We start from the raw sequence: 14,228 nt of genomic DNA on the forward strand, positions 1-14,228 counted from the left end.
AGTGGATATGCATATTATTTCAGATGATACAATTTTTGTAGGCAGAGAAAAAAAATCTATAACTACAGACAATCATGCACTTTTTTCTACTGGTAGTATAAACTATAATCATGCATGTCTTAAATGTACTTGCTAAGTGATCTACTACTATCATCTACAATCATGCAAAGCTTGTATTTGAATATCTTTGCTAAATATTCTACTTCTATCAACTACAATAATACACTTAAATGTCTGCTGAATGACTTAAATAAATTGAAACTTGATGTATACAATTATTTGAAGGCTAAATCGTTCCAACATATAAAACAGCAGGAGAGCAAATCACAGTGTATTTTCACAAGCAGCTTTTACAATGTATGCTAAATAATCCTATAAATTTTGAATGCTTCATAATATAATATCTATGGCAAGTCAAGTCCAAGGATTAAATTGTAGCATCTGTCGCATCCTGATCATTTGGCATGATTTGAAACACTGCAATATACAGTCAAACTTGCCTGGGGGGGGGGGGGGGGGGCATCTGCTGTATACAGCCACTACCCCCCCCCCCCCATCCCGAGAAAAGCCATGTTACAGACCCAGTCTATAGCAACCACCTACCTAATGGCCACTATTTTTCTCCCCTTTTTTTTTTGTCCCTGTTGGGTGGCTGATTTAGACAGGTTTAACTGCACTTGATGGGCATTGCAAATCTTACATGGTAAAACTTTTCTTTTTTTTTTCTTTTTTTTTTACTACAACTTGCAAATAAAATAATCTGAAATGCACCTTTCAGTAGCATTGCTCCTTTTAGTAGCATTGCTTTGCATTTTAAATACTGCTGCAAAATAAAAGCTCTCAAGTTTTAATCTGTGGAGCACTTAATAACAAGAAATCATCAATGCATCTCAATGCTGTTACTTCACAATGTCCCTCTCCCTTTTCACTTTGTATTCTGCAAAGCAATGATTAGAGAGGACAAAAAGTAATCACTTGTAGGGGTATTATATACCGACAAGAAAACATGCATGAAATGGTTTGATGTGTTTTGAGATTAGTATACCTGTAGGAAAGGTAGACATGGGTCAGAGTGGTGAGTTAATGTGTTAGAACCATGCAATGTGGTGTAGTGGGTAAAGAGTTGGTGTTGTGCCATTTGAATTCCTGTTCTACAAATTATCTCGAAATTTCCTCTCACACATATGGAATTTACAATGTCACTACTCAGATTTAATAAAAGTATTTTTTTAAAATGGCTCATTGTCGCATTATTGCTGTGTTACTGGCAGTTGTCTAGCATTAAGTCACTGTCCCTTGTCAAAGTGAATGAAGTCTGCTATATTTTCAAATATTCTACTTTATCATTAACCAGATTTTTATTATTATTATTCTCATTTTTATCATTATTATAGCTCTGATCTAATATCAGTTTTGAAGAGTGGAATCAATGTACACATGTCAGAGTTTATCATACAAAGCAATTGAGAAATGGTTTCAACTATCTGTATCACTGTTTATCCCGTGGAACCTATAATTGTGAGTTACCCATTTGATATCGGGTTTTGCCACTGAATCAAAATCTTCCATATAATTTTTACTCACTCTCTGCATTGGTGCTACTATCATTGTCAGGGTTAATGTCAACCTCACTATCAGATTCACCAAGTTGCCTATCCTCTTGACTGGTGTTGGTAATGTCTGATGTCTGTAATTTATCACTGAGACCCTCTACTGAGCTCCCCTTGCCAGGTGCAAAGTCTTCCACTGTAGTATTGAGTCTACAGTCTGCCTGGTTTTGATTGCTAGTGTGCCCAGATTTGTCATCCTCCCCAGTCTCAACCCTAGATGTAGTGGGGACGGGACCAATATCTCGTGATGACAACTGGCCTTGCTGGGCCGCGTTGGACTCGAGGCCTGCCACAAGACCCGGCGAGATGCCGAACTTGGTAAATTGCCGGGGTTCAGAGGTGATCAGATGGGGGTCACCAAGACATGATACTGTGCAAAGGAAGAAGAGGGAGTGATGGGATACAAGGAGAGGATTTGGGTAGGGAGGCACAAGGCATACCATCACATAGGGGCAAACTCAGCTACAGACAGACACACAAATACAATCTAAAATGAGCTAGCACCTTCACTCTTCACATGTAATAGTAAGAACAAACAAACAAACAAACAAACCAAGAATGGAAGAGATAGAAAACTGAAACAATATGACAGAGCATACAGCAATCACTAGCAAAAAGATGCACTCGAAGAATAATCTAAACTGATATCTACTAGCCAGCTATCTTTGAAACCAACTGCAAACAATGCTTTTTTTTTGACAAGGGTCATTCAACATTATGATAATCCTCATGAGCAACATAGGGTAGCATTGTACTAAATGACCACAATATGGGTAAAATCATAAAAAGATGTTTTGCAAATTGTTCATGGACTCAAGAGTTTATCATGAAAATGTGGCAAAAACATGCATCAAGGACCAATATGATACGAAATGGTCCATCTAATCAAATCTACAAAAAACCCTATAAACAAAAAAGAAATCTCCTAGATGATTGCAAAATGCATTCAACTGAAAATAGAAATACAATTTGCTATTTTTATAGTCTTTGCCAGAATCAATGGACTAATATATCACAACTCCACAGCCATTCCTTTTTCTTTTTTTTTTAAGGCTGCTAAACTGCAGAGAAGGGTATACTGATGAACAGCGATAAATATATATATATATATATATATATATATATATACTTTGGTACCAGAAATGAACATTTGCAAATATCATTCATGCTAAATCAACTTGAAACAATACATTCTGCATAATAAAATCATAATTTCTTACAGTTTGGGTGACAAAAAAAGCTGAACAAAAAAAACACCAACTCATACATAATGAGGTGAAAATAACAACTCATACATCACAAGGTGAAAGTATGTAGCTCTTCCTTTACATGAGAAGTTCTAATTCTAAAGCATATATACGAGGCAACATCAAAATGGCCAACAGCAGTCAGAGCAAGCAATCTAGCTGAAAAGGGGAATGATTTTTAATTCCACAATTCAACCAAATAGAAGCTACATCTATCATCTCCAGGAGGTTGTAACACTGATTCAAAGACTATCAAGGAATGTAGTATGAAATTTGGGATGTTGCTTACACAGGGTTGCTATTTTGAAACAAAAACAAAAAAAGTTACCATAGTATACACACAAGAGATCACTTACAAAATGAAACTAAACTCAATCATTTTTCTAGGATATATGGTGAATAAGTTTCAACAACAATTACAAATGGATCTAGAATGAGTTTGTGCACAGATATTTAGTATTTCAGAACCACATGTAGTTCAAGGAAGAGAACCCAGTGCATATTAGTGGTATTGGGCAAATGTGCAATATATCATTTTGAGTATTGTGTCGGCAGAAAGAACATACAAAAAACAATGAAATCGTGCATGGACAAAACATACAACTTGCATTGTTTTTGTGAACAGTGTTTATGCTTGTGTTCATTTCCACAAGGGAAAATTCCATGCACTGTAATGAATACACACAAAGAATAAGATACAAATTGTTCTGAAAACAGAAATCATATCTCATTTTGTAAAATGCTGTGCTTTTTGGTGGTTGAATTTGAAATGATTGAGTATTTCATCCATTGAGTGATTTTCTCTCATTTATGTGGAAAATGAGAAATTGCAAAACACAGCAATACAAAAGATAAAAAAGTGCATGTAAACACCATTATCTAAGATGCATACTAAAGAAATTTGACTAAGCAGATTTAATCATGTGCTGAACATTGAACCAAAATGCAAAGTGTAAGAATAAAGTATATAAAACAGATGATGACAAAACCATGTTTCTGTTACCATCACTATCCTCCCTCTCACGGAGTGTTGCAATGGATGTGGGTTGGGAGGATCCACCACTTCCCTGCCTTTCAGTGGAAGATTCTGGCTGGGGGAGGTTGATGAACACTGGGCTGGACTGTTCCATTGGAAGCGTGGGTGTTAGTGGAGGTGTTAGTCCGAAAGGAAAAGCAGTTTTAGACTGCAAGTACATAAAAAGGCAATTCATCCATCAACACTGAAAAATGAAATATACTGTAATCACAGTAATACAGGTGCAGCTCATATACATGTATCTATGAGCGGAATACGAGATCAATACTCAGTTTTTGGCATTATGGCTTGATATCGGTAACAGCAAACATCTGGCGGATAACATTTAGATAACAACCTTAACCTCATGAAGTATTGCACTATTTTTGTTGCACTAGTAGCACTTGGGTTCATTTCTCAGATGTCCAGAGATTGGGCTAAAAAAACCCCCCAAAGCAATGACTTCTTCCTATCATAAATCCTTACATTCTTGGTAGCAGATGAAGGGGTTCCCCCATCAACATCCGTGGAAAATTTGCGACCAGACATCGGTCCCTCCTTTCTCCTCTGCTTCTCCACCTCCTTCTCCTGCTGCAAGAAGTCATGGAATCTGTAACAAAGCATGTGAGAATGATTTGACATGAACCCAGTACTGGATAGAGCCAGACTTGTCATTCAGCACAAATGAATCTTAGCAACAGTATTGATAGTGCTGCAATATGCAAACATAATCAAACAGATAATGGCACAGGTGCCAGAAAAGCCACATACAGGAACTCAAGAAAACCTGAATGTACATCCGATTCTGAAATATACACACACATTCCATACTGCTTTTATTCCAGAAATGCACGTATACATATGCATATAAAGAAGGGTGCTGGCAGAACCACACTAGTTCCATTAGAGCTGCTTTAAAGGGGCATTTGATCACATAATGAAAATTGTTGGAAATTGTGATGAACACATGTGTGCCATGTGTTGCCCTCATTCCCTTGTTTAATTTTGAGACCATAGACAAATCTTACTTCAAAATGCATGTTTTGATGGCGGACCACTCTACTAAATATTCACCTAGCTAATATAGGTGAGAAGAGAAGAGGGTAATAGTGTGAAGGTAAGGTTTGCACACAGGGTGTTCTCTAGTGGATATTCAATGAGAGACACGGGCTCTCTACCTCTTTGCAAAACAGAGAACATGACGAAATACAGCAAAAGGGATCTCCCAGTCCCTCTGCAAACTAAATCTGGGACCATCAGGGCCATTCAATGGACGTCTATGAGGTTGAGAGTGTTTAAAACTCCATTGTTGTTGATAGCGAACTGTTAGGGAGGTCCAGATAAACACTTTATTTTGTTTGGAATATATTTCAGTAAATGCCATGTGTGATCACTTGACTGGTATATGAAGCAACCCAAGTAACATCAACCAACATAAAAAATCAAACACAGGATAATGAACTTACATTTGTATATCCCCCTCCCAAGATAAAATGAAAGAAAAGTCAAACATACTACTGCGATACCCTCATTCAGTCCTCCCCCCCCCCCCCCCCCCCCGATAGAACCAGAAAACAGATAGAACCAATGAGATAGTGGAGGCAGGTAACAGGATGAATGAAACATGAGATATAATGTAGAAAGAGGTAGCATAAATACAAATACAATGTACTTATTAAAAACCAGAAGCAAGAGCACTTGAATGAATGTGGATCGGGAACAACAAAAGTTGGTATGTTTGATGTGGTTAGTCCCAGGTCTGTACCTTGCTGACTTTTTATCGTGAGCTTACCTTGAATTCCAGGCAAAGATGATCTCACTCAGGACTCGCTTGGTGATCACTATGGAGTCTTCAATGTCTAGTAGCTGGTCCTCTTTTGAAATGTTACAATCTGTTGAAAATTAGGCACATCGTATCAGGCTGGTCTTAACCAGACCAAAAGCTTATTCATGGACGAAATGTGGATGAATTCTATGAACAGAATTTTTCTGTAACACAATGCTCAGATAGGATTACCATCCTATATTGCTGAGTTTGTGCTCTTTCAACAATGTTAAGATGTACATGAAGTAAATGTATATCAGAATAATAGGATTGAAAAAGACCTGTAGGGTAAATACTAGAAGCACAAAATGGGATTTTATTTAAAGAGATAGTCTAAGAGATAAACGAATAGATTAATCTAAAAGACAGGGATAGAGAGAGGGAGAGAGAGAGAGAGAGAGAGAGAGAAGGGGGAAGAGAGTAGGAAATATGGGCGGGTTCATGCACAACTAGTGGAGTAATCTGTGTCATACAACTGTTCTGCAAGATGTGAGACAACTGCAAATGCACATGAACAATGCACCCCTCTAAGTGAGAGTAATCATGATAATAGTATCAATTTAAAAAGTGCACAACCTCTGTACATATATTCTTAACTGCTGCAAGAGCTCTTGATATGTTGTTAACTCTGATCATAGTAAGAACTACTTGCAACCTTTTCCTCTGCATTTTTTGTCCTGTAAGGAACAATGTTTTACCATCACTCTTCTTCCCCTCTTTGCTCTCTTCTGCCCCTGTATGGTGAGACTCAACCTGAGCAATCTTCCCCTCCAACTCCTCAATCTGCTGCTTGAAGCGAGCAACATCAGCCTGGGAGACAATGAAAGATAAAAAGTATCCCTAATTGTTCTTCAAAGAGTAAAGTCCTTCTTTCAAAAACAACGGTAGTTTGAAGCAGATAGGAATTGATTTAAGATATAATTCATTCGATGTGACCACTAAGGATATAATGTATGCTTGTGAGCTAGCAACCATGGGATAGATGGCCTTAAGTTTCCTCAAAAGACTAGGCACAGAGAACAAAATGTTTTGCCTGAGGGCACAGCTGCTGCAACAAGGGAACTCAAACCAGGGGCTTCATTATTATTTGTGGGCTTGTCCACTCAGCAACAACAGCCCCTTAAAATTAATTGCATTGAATGAAATATGAAATGGGTATACCATGGGAAACATACCACATTAATACTTGGGCAAAGGGTATTCACACTCCTTTTAGAGAATGGTATGAACTGTTTCTATTTACGGGAGACTGCAGAAAAACATGGGTATACAAAAACAGAATGGAAGACCAGTGTAATGACAATCTTATTTGAAAGGGATAGCATATCAACTTGACCTTTGCTGCACTTATAAAATGGAACTGTTCACAAAACTATCTGGTTTACCTCATAGCTGTTTTGTTTGCACTCACCTCATAGTTGCTGATGAATTCCGGCCTTTTCTGTTCTAGTCGTTGCACTGACATTGCCGCTGTCAGACTGGCTATGTTGCCATGGATACCTCTGAAGACCTGATTTCCCCTACAAACAGTATTTGAAAACCAAGTGAGAGAATGATACAACTCCACACCTACGTATTAGGCTAATATCTGCACTGATGAATGGGTACTTTGTCTTACAGGTGCTTTATTTCCAATTTTAGTGTCCTATTACATATAATTTCTTACCTACTCACATCACCTAAGGTTATCACAGTGAGGTCAATACAATAGCAGTCAATACATTAGCAGGAATGTTAAGGTTTAGGTATTCCTGCATACAAACTGTAGTATGTTCTCAGTGGAGACATATGATAACTTGTCATCAACTGGTAAAATGTATCAGATCTATTATCAAGTACATAGACCTATGTGTGGGTTTTAAGATCAATTTTGAGTAAGGGTCTAGAAATGTTCCATTCGCTGGCAACACCTTACAAACACAAAGTGGTAATCAGTTGTTTAGCTTGTTTGAGTATTCCTCAGGTAAACACGAGGCAAGTTATAAGATCATTGCTCTGAGAACATCTGTAAAGAAAATACATATAAAATATGACTACTCTTCGTGAGTAGCTGATTGCAAGGCTTAGCTGAGTTTACACTGAACATTGCATCTATTTACCTTGCAGCCAAGTTCACACTCTCCTCATAGTACATCATGTGTGCTCGATACGGCCTCTCAATGGTGATGGGAAGAGGTGGGAAGGCAATCTCCCTCAGGATGATGGGACTGTACCTACGGGTGAAGGAAGAGTTGCATTAAATGGTGTGGTATCCACAGGAGGAGGTCACAGGTGGCACAGGTAGGCTGGCCTGTTTCAGGCCAAGACTTTGTTTTCATAGTAAGTATTAGTATATACATATCTGACCATACCAAAACATGATACTACACAGCACATGTGCTTTGTGACACAACAGAATATCATGAAAAATGAAGCATACATCAGGTGGAGACAGTCTTCAGTAGTGTGGACAATTTTGTGAGACCATTTCGAACCCACTTTTGTTCTGTAAACCTGGAATGGTCTAGCATAAATAAGTGTTGACTAAGTCAAGGTAGGACATCTGCAGATTACAAAACAGGTATAGCTAAGATATTTTGTTGCATTCTGAAGAGCAATATTTTTCCTTAAAATAAAAATGTTAGACTTGTGCCATCATAACATTTTTTCACATACAGACACCAAATATACAGTGAAATTGTCTGAAACCTGCGTATATGTTAATACACAATAACGATCATTGCGTTTTTCAGAAATTCTTTCACATTAGTTATCTTATTGAAGCATTACACAAAAATATGAAAGTATAGCGAGTGATGATAAACTCCATGTCATACACAAAATGCACAAAAACTCACAGAAAAGAAAACCAAGATAACCTTTTCTAATTCTGTGAATAGGAATAAAAGGTAGAATCCACCATTGCTTTTGGAAAGCAAAGTCTTAAAGCTGTTTTAATTTAACAAATCTTTGCTTTATGCTTGGCAGACATATGAGATTTGCATGTTATAAGATTAACACACCACCGTGGCATTGTGCATGCTATCAGACATACACAAAATTTGGCACACTCACTTGAAGGAGGCCACCATGTTATGCTGGCCAAAATACTGGTAGTGGTGGTGGTGCAAGGAGTGGTCGCAGGGTGAGGATGTACCCCTCCTCCGGTAGTCCTTGCCATAGAAACGAATCTCCAGGTATTTGGCAAAGGACATGTGCCAGGTGTCTCTGGACATTGGTTGGACGGGTGTCACCTGAGGGGGAAAAAAAAAAGGAAACAGAGGAGGGAAGGAGAAGGAATGGAGAAAGAAGAGAGTGTAACATCTATTTCCCTTCATATGAAGCTTAGTTAGTCCTCAGATGTGATTGGCAGACAAGCAAATAATGGCCAACTGAAGATCACTGAACGTCGAGCATTCAACATCTGGAGAAGACATAACTTTGTTATGTGAGCTAGATAGCACTTAAAAGTTTTCATTTGTTGAAATTTTATTAAATTTTTTGAATACCTCATCCCTCTATATAGGATAGTGTATTCCTTGCATGACATAAAGATGTATAATGTGAATTTGCAATATCAGATATACATAAAAGAGATGCAGTCATCTTGAAATTGTTGGAAAGATATAATTCAAAGTTTGTGGGTTATACACAATACCTTAGCTAGTGCAGCGCTTAACATCCTTCAATCAGCTGTAAAGTGGATGGTGGAATGCATAACATTCTTTCCCCATAGTGTTTATCTATGCTCCAAGGGTATGACAAGTATACACGAAAAATGAAGGAAATACCATGTATCTTCTTGACAGGGTGATATTATGACTATGACAACAGAGTATTCTGAACAGGGACACTGTATCATTACGACAAATGCATGCAAGAATGCTTTCACAGAAAGAACTGAAATATGCCTCCTCTGTGTCATCATCTGTTGTATATTGTGGTAGAGATGGAGACAGATTTGGGCAACCCAGTACGCAGTAATTTCATATTTCTGTTTTATAGCCCCTCTCTATCCCAAATTGTATCTTTTAACATGTTGAGGATGGGCTAATTTTGCTACGACATGTATTTCCCATAGACACTTGCCCGAGTATACTCGGGACTCATCCTCAATGGATTAAAGAAAATTTTAAACATATAGCCATCCAACTCAATGTCAGCTACCTGTTTACACCTGCGGCACCAGCTCCACATGAGGACCTTGTTGCTGTACCCTGGCACAGGACTGTCCAGTCGTCGCTGGAGAATCTGGATTGATGCATTGCCATGGACAAACCGTCTCACGTGACTTGCCATCAGCATTTCACAGTTTTCATTCGGGCAGAGGTAGTTTGCACTGCAAGTGTGTGTAAAGTCATTCCTGTTTAATCAGTACTCGGATAAATGATAATACCACTGAACATGACAATATCACAGCAACATTTCAGAGGCATATCTTTTGTACTGAACTGGACAAAACATTGGTTGAATTTGGACATATTCTTCATCATTTATTCATACAAAATAACTTTCTGTCCGAGTTATCTTTCCGAAGGAAAAAAAAATCAAAAGATTTACAACAAGAGTAGCTATTATTCAAATTCATGAAATTCTTCCGTCGAGGTGTTTTCATTGCAACTGATTGACAATTTGCCCTACATCGATGTAAATAAGCACTGAATTAATCAGTGTTTTAGTAGTCGTCATGATAAAAAATCATGGGCATATATACTCAAGAAGGATTTGAACCTATGACCTCCTGATCACCGGACAGGCGTCAAGTGTTGGTTCTAATCCTTACAGCTTGCAGTGGGTACTGCGTAATTATTCAAATTCATGAAATTCTTCCGTCGAAGTGTTTTCATTGCAACTGATTGTCAATCAGTTGCAAAGAGGAGCTATTAAGTAGTTTCAAACAACACTTCAGCCGTCATTGAAAGTATAGTATGACAGGGTATTTCATAGAAGCTTAATTTTATTGCAAATGGCATCATTTTTTGCTAGCTAATTAATCACTGGTGCAAAACTTTATTGTATTGTTAGATTCCATTGTCTCAGGAGATATCAAGATTACTGTCTCTCTCTTTTTTTTTGTCTCAACTAATACAAAAATATTACCCAAATGATAAATCTCTTTATAGTTTACAGCTCTTGTTCCTACCTGCATCATGCATGATGTACAATAAAGCAAGCCAGACAAAATTAAAAACCTAATTAGTTGTGCCAAAATCTTACTTAAAGCAGTATTTTTCCAGGAACATGCCGAGAGTGATATCGTTGTGTCCATAGTACTTCATGGTGACAATCCATGGGTGGATGCAGTGGCCCATGTTGCTACTAATATGATGTGAAAAGCTACTGAACTGAAGCAGTATTTTCTGATGCCGATAGGGATCCAGGCAGTCCTCCATAGGGAAGTGATGCTGGGTGTCAGGGTTGGTACCACTAGCCTCCTCACCTCCTTTCCTAGCCAAGAGGTACTGCTGTGATGATGTTTGTGGTATCTGCCCTGCATTGTGTTCAATGGGATCTGTTACAGCATGAGGTACTGCAGACCCACTGATGGCAGAAGGCGCCTTGGGGATGAATCGACCTCCGCGAGCACGAAAGTCTGCTAGGAGTGCCCTTGTGGACTCTGACCCAAAGTCCTCGGTCAGTTGGAGGCATGTAAAAGGGTGGGGCTCAGCGATGTGGACAGAATGGATGCGGTGAGTGCAGCGGTCAGTTGACCAATAGACTACCTCGTCACTGTCATGGTCATCACTGGGGGCTGCTTCCAAGGCTTGAGAAATGTCAGCAGAGTTTTCTCCCAACTTGGCAGACCAGTAAATGTCTGGTGGGAAGAAAGCCCAGTTTGGGGAAGACTTTCCTTCTTCAGTTTCAAAGTAAGGTAAGGGGGAGGTAAGGAAAGGTGATATAGTAAGAATAGTGCTCCTACAAGCTTTGCTGAAGGCACTTTTGTCATCCTTCTCTCCAGAGTTTACTTCTTCCAAATTTGCTACATCTACTTCTTCAAGGTCTTCATCTGCAACTGCTTCCTCTGCCTCACTGTCATTGTCATTTACATCAAAGCTAAAGATCTGCTCATCCTCTTCCTTCTCTGTGAGTTTCTTCACCTGGGATGCTTCAACTTTAATCTCATTGCAAACTGTTCCTGTTGGGACAAAACTTTGAGGTTGATTCTCCCCTGAAGACATAGTGCTTGTGTGGTTTGCAGAGTCTCTTTCAATGTCTACCTGCACAAACTCCTTCAAGAGATCATCCTCAGGGGAAGACTCATCAAAAAGAATATTCTTACTTGTGGTGCCTCCTCCCACATTAGCAACTGAATCTGATTCATCAGATGTCTTTCTTTTCCCACCATCTTCCTCATTAGCTATGTTCCTCCTCCCAATGTTGGAACCACTTTCTGCTTCCATAGCACTACCAACACCCTGGTTTTCTTGGTCCTTCTTGGTTCCTGCAATGTCTCCAGGCTTCTTGCTGGTGGGTGCCACATCACTTCCTCTCCTGCTGCCTACAGCACTGCTGCTTCCACTTCTGCTCTCATCACCACTGTTCTTCTCCTTGCCTCCTCCACTGTCTGAAACCACTGCTTTCCCCATCAATATCTTTTGGACAGTTGCTTTGAAGCTCCTCTTGGCAGCTGGGGCAGCCAGGGGCATGGTCTCTACGCCTGGATCCTGCCCAATCTTCTTGGACTGTTCAATCCTCACAGCCTTTATGACTTCCTGGATGGAACCAGTGTCCTGCAGGGCCTCCCTACTGGGGAGGCCAGATATAGGTGAAGGAGGAGAGTTAGGGGGACTCCCAACTGGTGAAGGGGTGACTGGAGGCATGGCAAACTCATCCATGAGGTAGGATGTCTCTAGGATGGAGTGGTAGACAGCATATACCATCAGGTTAAGGACCCTCTTCACCTGTGAAAACAAAAATAATTTTCAGGAAGTGCATTGATGCACATTTATATGTGACCCGATATTTCAATACCCTAGACACAATAACATCATAAAATATGTCAAACAGGTGATCTGAAAGTATGCAAAATTAGGTTTATCTCTGAATTTGAAGTTAAATATCTCATCTATGTTTCAAAGTGTAAGACCACTTTGTGATCTTTCTTTGAAGTATTTTCCTAAAGTGTATTAATTTGACTTTTCACAGTCAAATTCACATTGACTGTGAATTTGACAGTGAAAAGTCAAATGTGAATTCAAATGTGAATTCAAATTCACATTTGAATGTCTATTTCATACATGCTTGACTGCATGTAAACATCCATGCCCATTTTCTACAAATTGTGTTTGTCTGATGGCCAGTTTTCATACTGTTGCTGCAGTAGAATTTTGGATATACAAACACTGAAATCATACACCATTGGAAAGATTACACACTTATAGTTATTTTTAACACACAAATAGAACAAACAAATCATAATGCACAGTTTATTACTACTACTACTACTACTACTACTACTACTACTACAATACATCGTTTACTACATAGCTAATATATTGGGACTGGGTCATGCTTTCCTGTCTGAATGCATGTCCAATAGCACTTTAAAAAAGACAAATGACACGGATGCTTTGGAGTCACCTTGGACAGTTCTCGCAGGTTTCCTCCTCGGAGAAGCACAGAGCAGCCAAGGTGACCAGCACAGCCATCAAAGAACATCAAGGTCTTTGTGAAACCTGTTCAGGGATACACATAATAGGGAAATTGATTCATTAAGCATTTTGGATAAAACAAATATGATTTCAGACTGGAATCAATACCTCATCATAATGCACAATTTTGGTAAACTATCAAAATATCTCCAGTTCTGTGCATATCTCATAACCATATATTTCATTTTCATTTCAGTTCATATTTTTCCATTTCCAACAGCAACAAAAATACACAATCATATTAAAGCACAATGTAACTGAGTATGTAACGATTGCGATGTCAATTGGCACACACATTGCCTATGATGTAATCTTAAGTACCATGAAGTTAAATTAAAAAAAAATATATATCATTTATGCTAAATTATGCTAATTTATGCATGAAATCAGACAATTTGGTATAAATCATTAAATAAAGCTCAAAACAGGCACATTTTTTTTTTGTAAATGTTCTTTTTAGTGTCCTTGAAAATGTAAGAGAAAAAAATCATTTTATTGCTTTTTAATTTCTTAAGTATTTCTTTGTTTTTCGACTTTATGGTTTTCATTGTTTTTTCGATGAAATTTGTCCGCGACATTGTTCCGAACAAGAAAATATGTTATTGATTGATTTTAATCAATAAAACTCCAAAATAATAATGCTTTTATGAAATTTGCCTGTAAGCACAGTTTGCACTGAAATTGTACACGAATTCACGTTTTTGAGCAATTTCTGGTCTGACATGAATGTACATATTTATGCGCAACTTCGGAACTGCGTGCCTGGGCATTGCAAATTTGGTGTCAAAAGATGCGGGAGACTCGAAAGAAAAAAGTCATGAAACGTCGCGGCGACAGCTTTTCGCGATAGCGATACATCACGTGGAATGTCGGGGGGGGGGGGGGGGCCTCGGAGAAACA

General features: G+C 38.6%; 1 protein-coding gene across 1 annotated transcript in view; it reads right to left on the bottom strand.

Moving 5' to 3' along the window:
* The window catches only part of LOC140245498 (1-phosphatidylinositol 3-phosphate 5-kinase-like), a 34,794-nt gene extending 22,320 nt beyond the window's left edge, over positions 1-12,474 (bottom strand). Inside the window, exons 1-9 of the mRNA XM_072325066.1 lie at positions 10,894-12,474; positions 9,844-10,015; positions 8,752-8,930; positions 7,797-7,910; positions 7,109-7,217; positions 6,396-6,507; positions 5,665-5,764; positions 4,359-4,482; positions 3,861-4,041 (exon numbers count right to left, since the gene is read on the bottom strand). Coding sequence (XP_072181167.1) covers positions 3,861-4,041; positions 4,359-4,482; positions 5,665-5,764; positions 6,396-6,507; positions 7,109-7,217; positions 7,797-7,910; positions 8,752-8,930; positions 9,844-10,015; positions 10,894-12,323 — 2,521 coding nt within the window. The 5' untranslated portion in view covers positions 12,324-12,474. The remainder of the gene's footprint in view (positions 1-3,860; positions 4,042-4,358; positions 4,483-5,664; positions 5,765-6,395; positions 6,508-7,108; positions 7,218-7,796; positions 7,911-8,751; positions 8,931-9,843; positions 10,016-10,893) is intronic.
* Between the last annotated feature and the right edge of the window lie 1,754 nt (positions 12,475-14,228).

Source organism: Diadema setosum, chromosome 22 (assembly GCF_964275005.1).
Source record: "Diadema setosum chromosome 22, eeDiaSeto1, whole genome shotgun sequence".
NCBI classification, from domain to species: domain Eukaryota; kingdom Metazoa; phylum Echinodermata; class Echinoidea; order Diadematoida; family Diadematidae; genus Diadema; species Diadema setosum.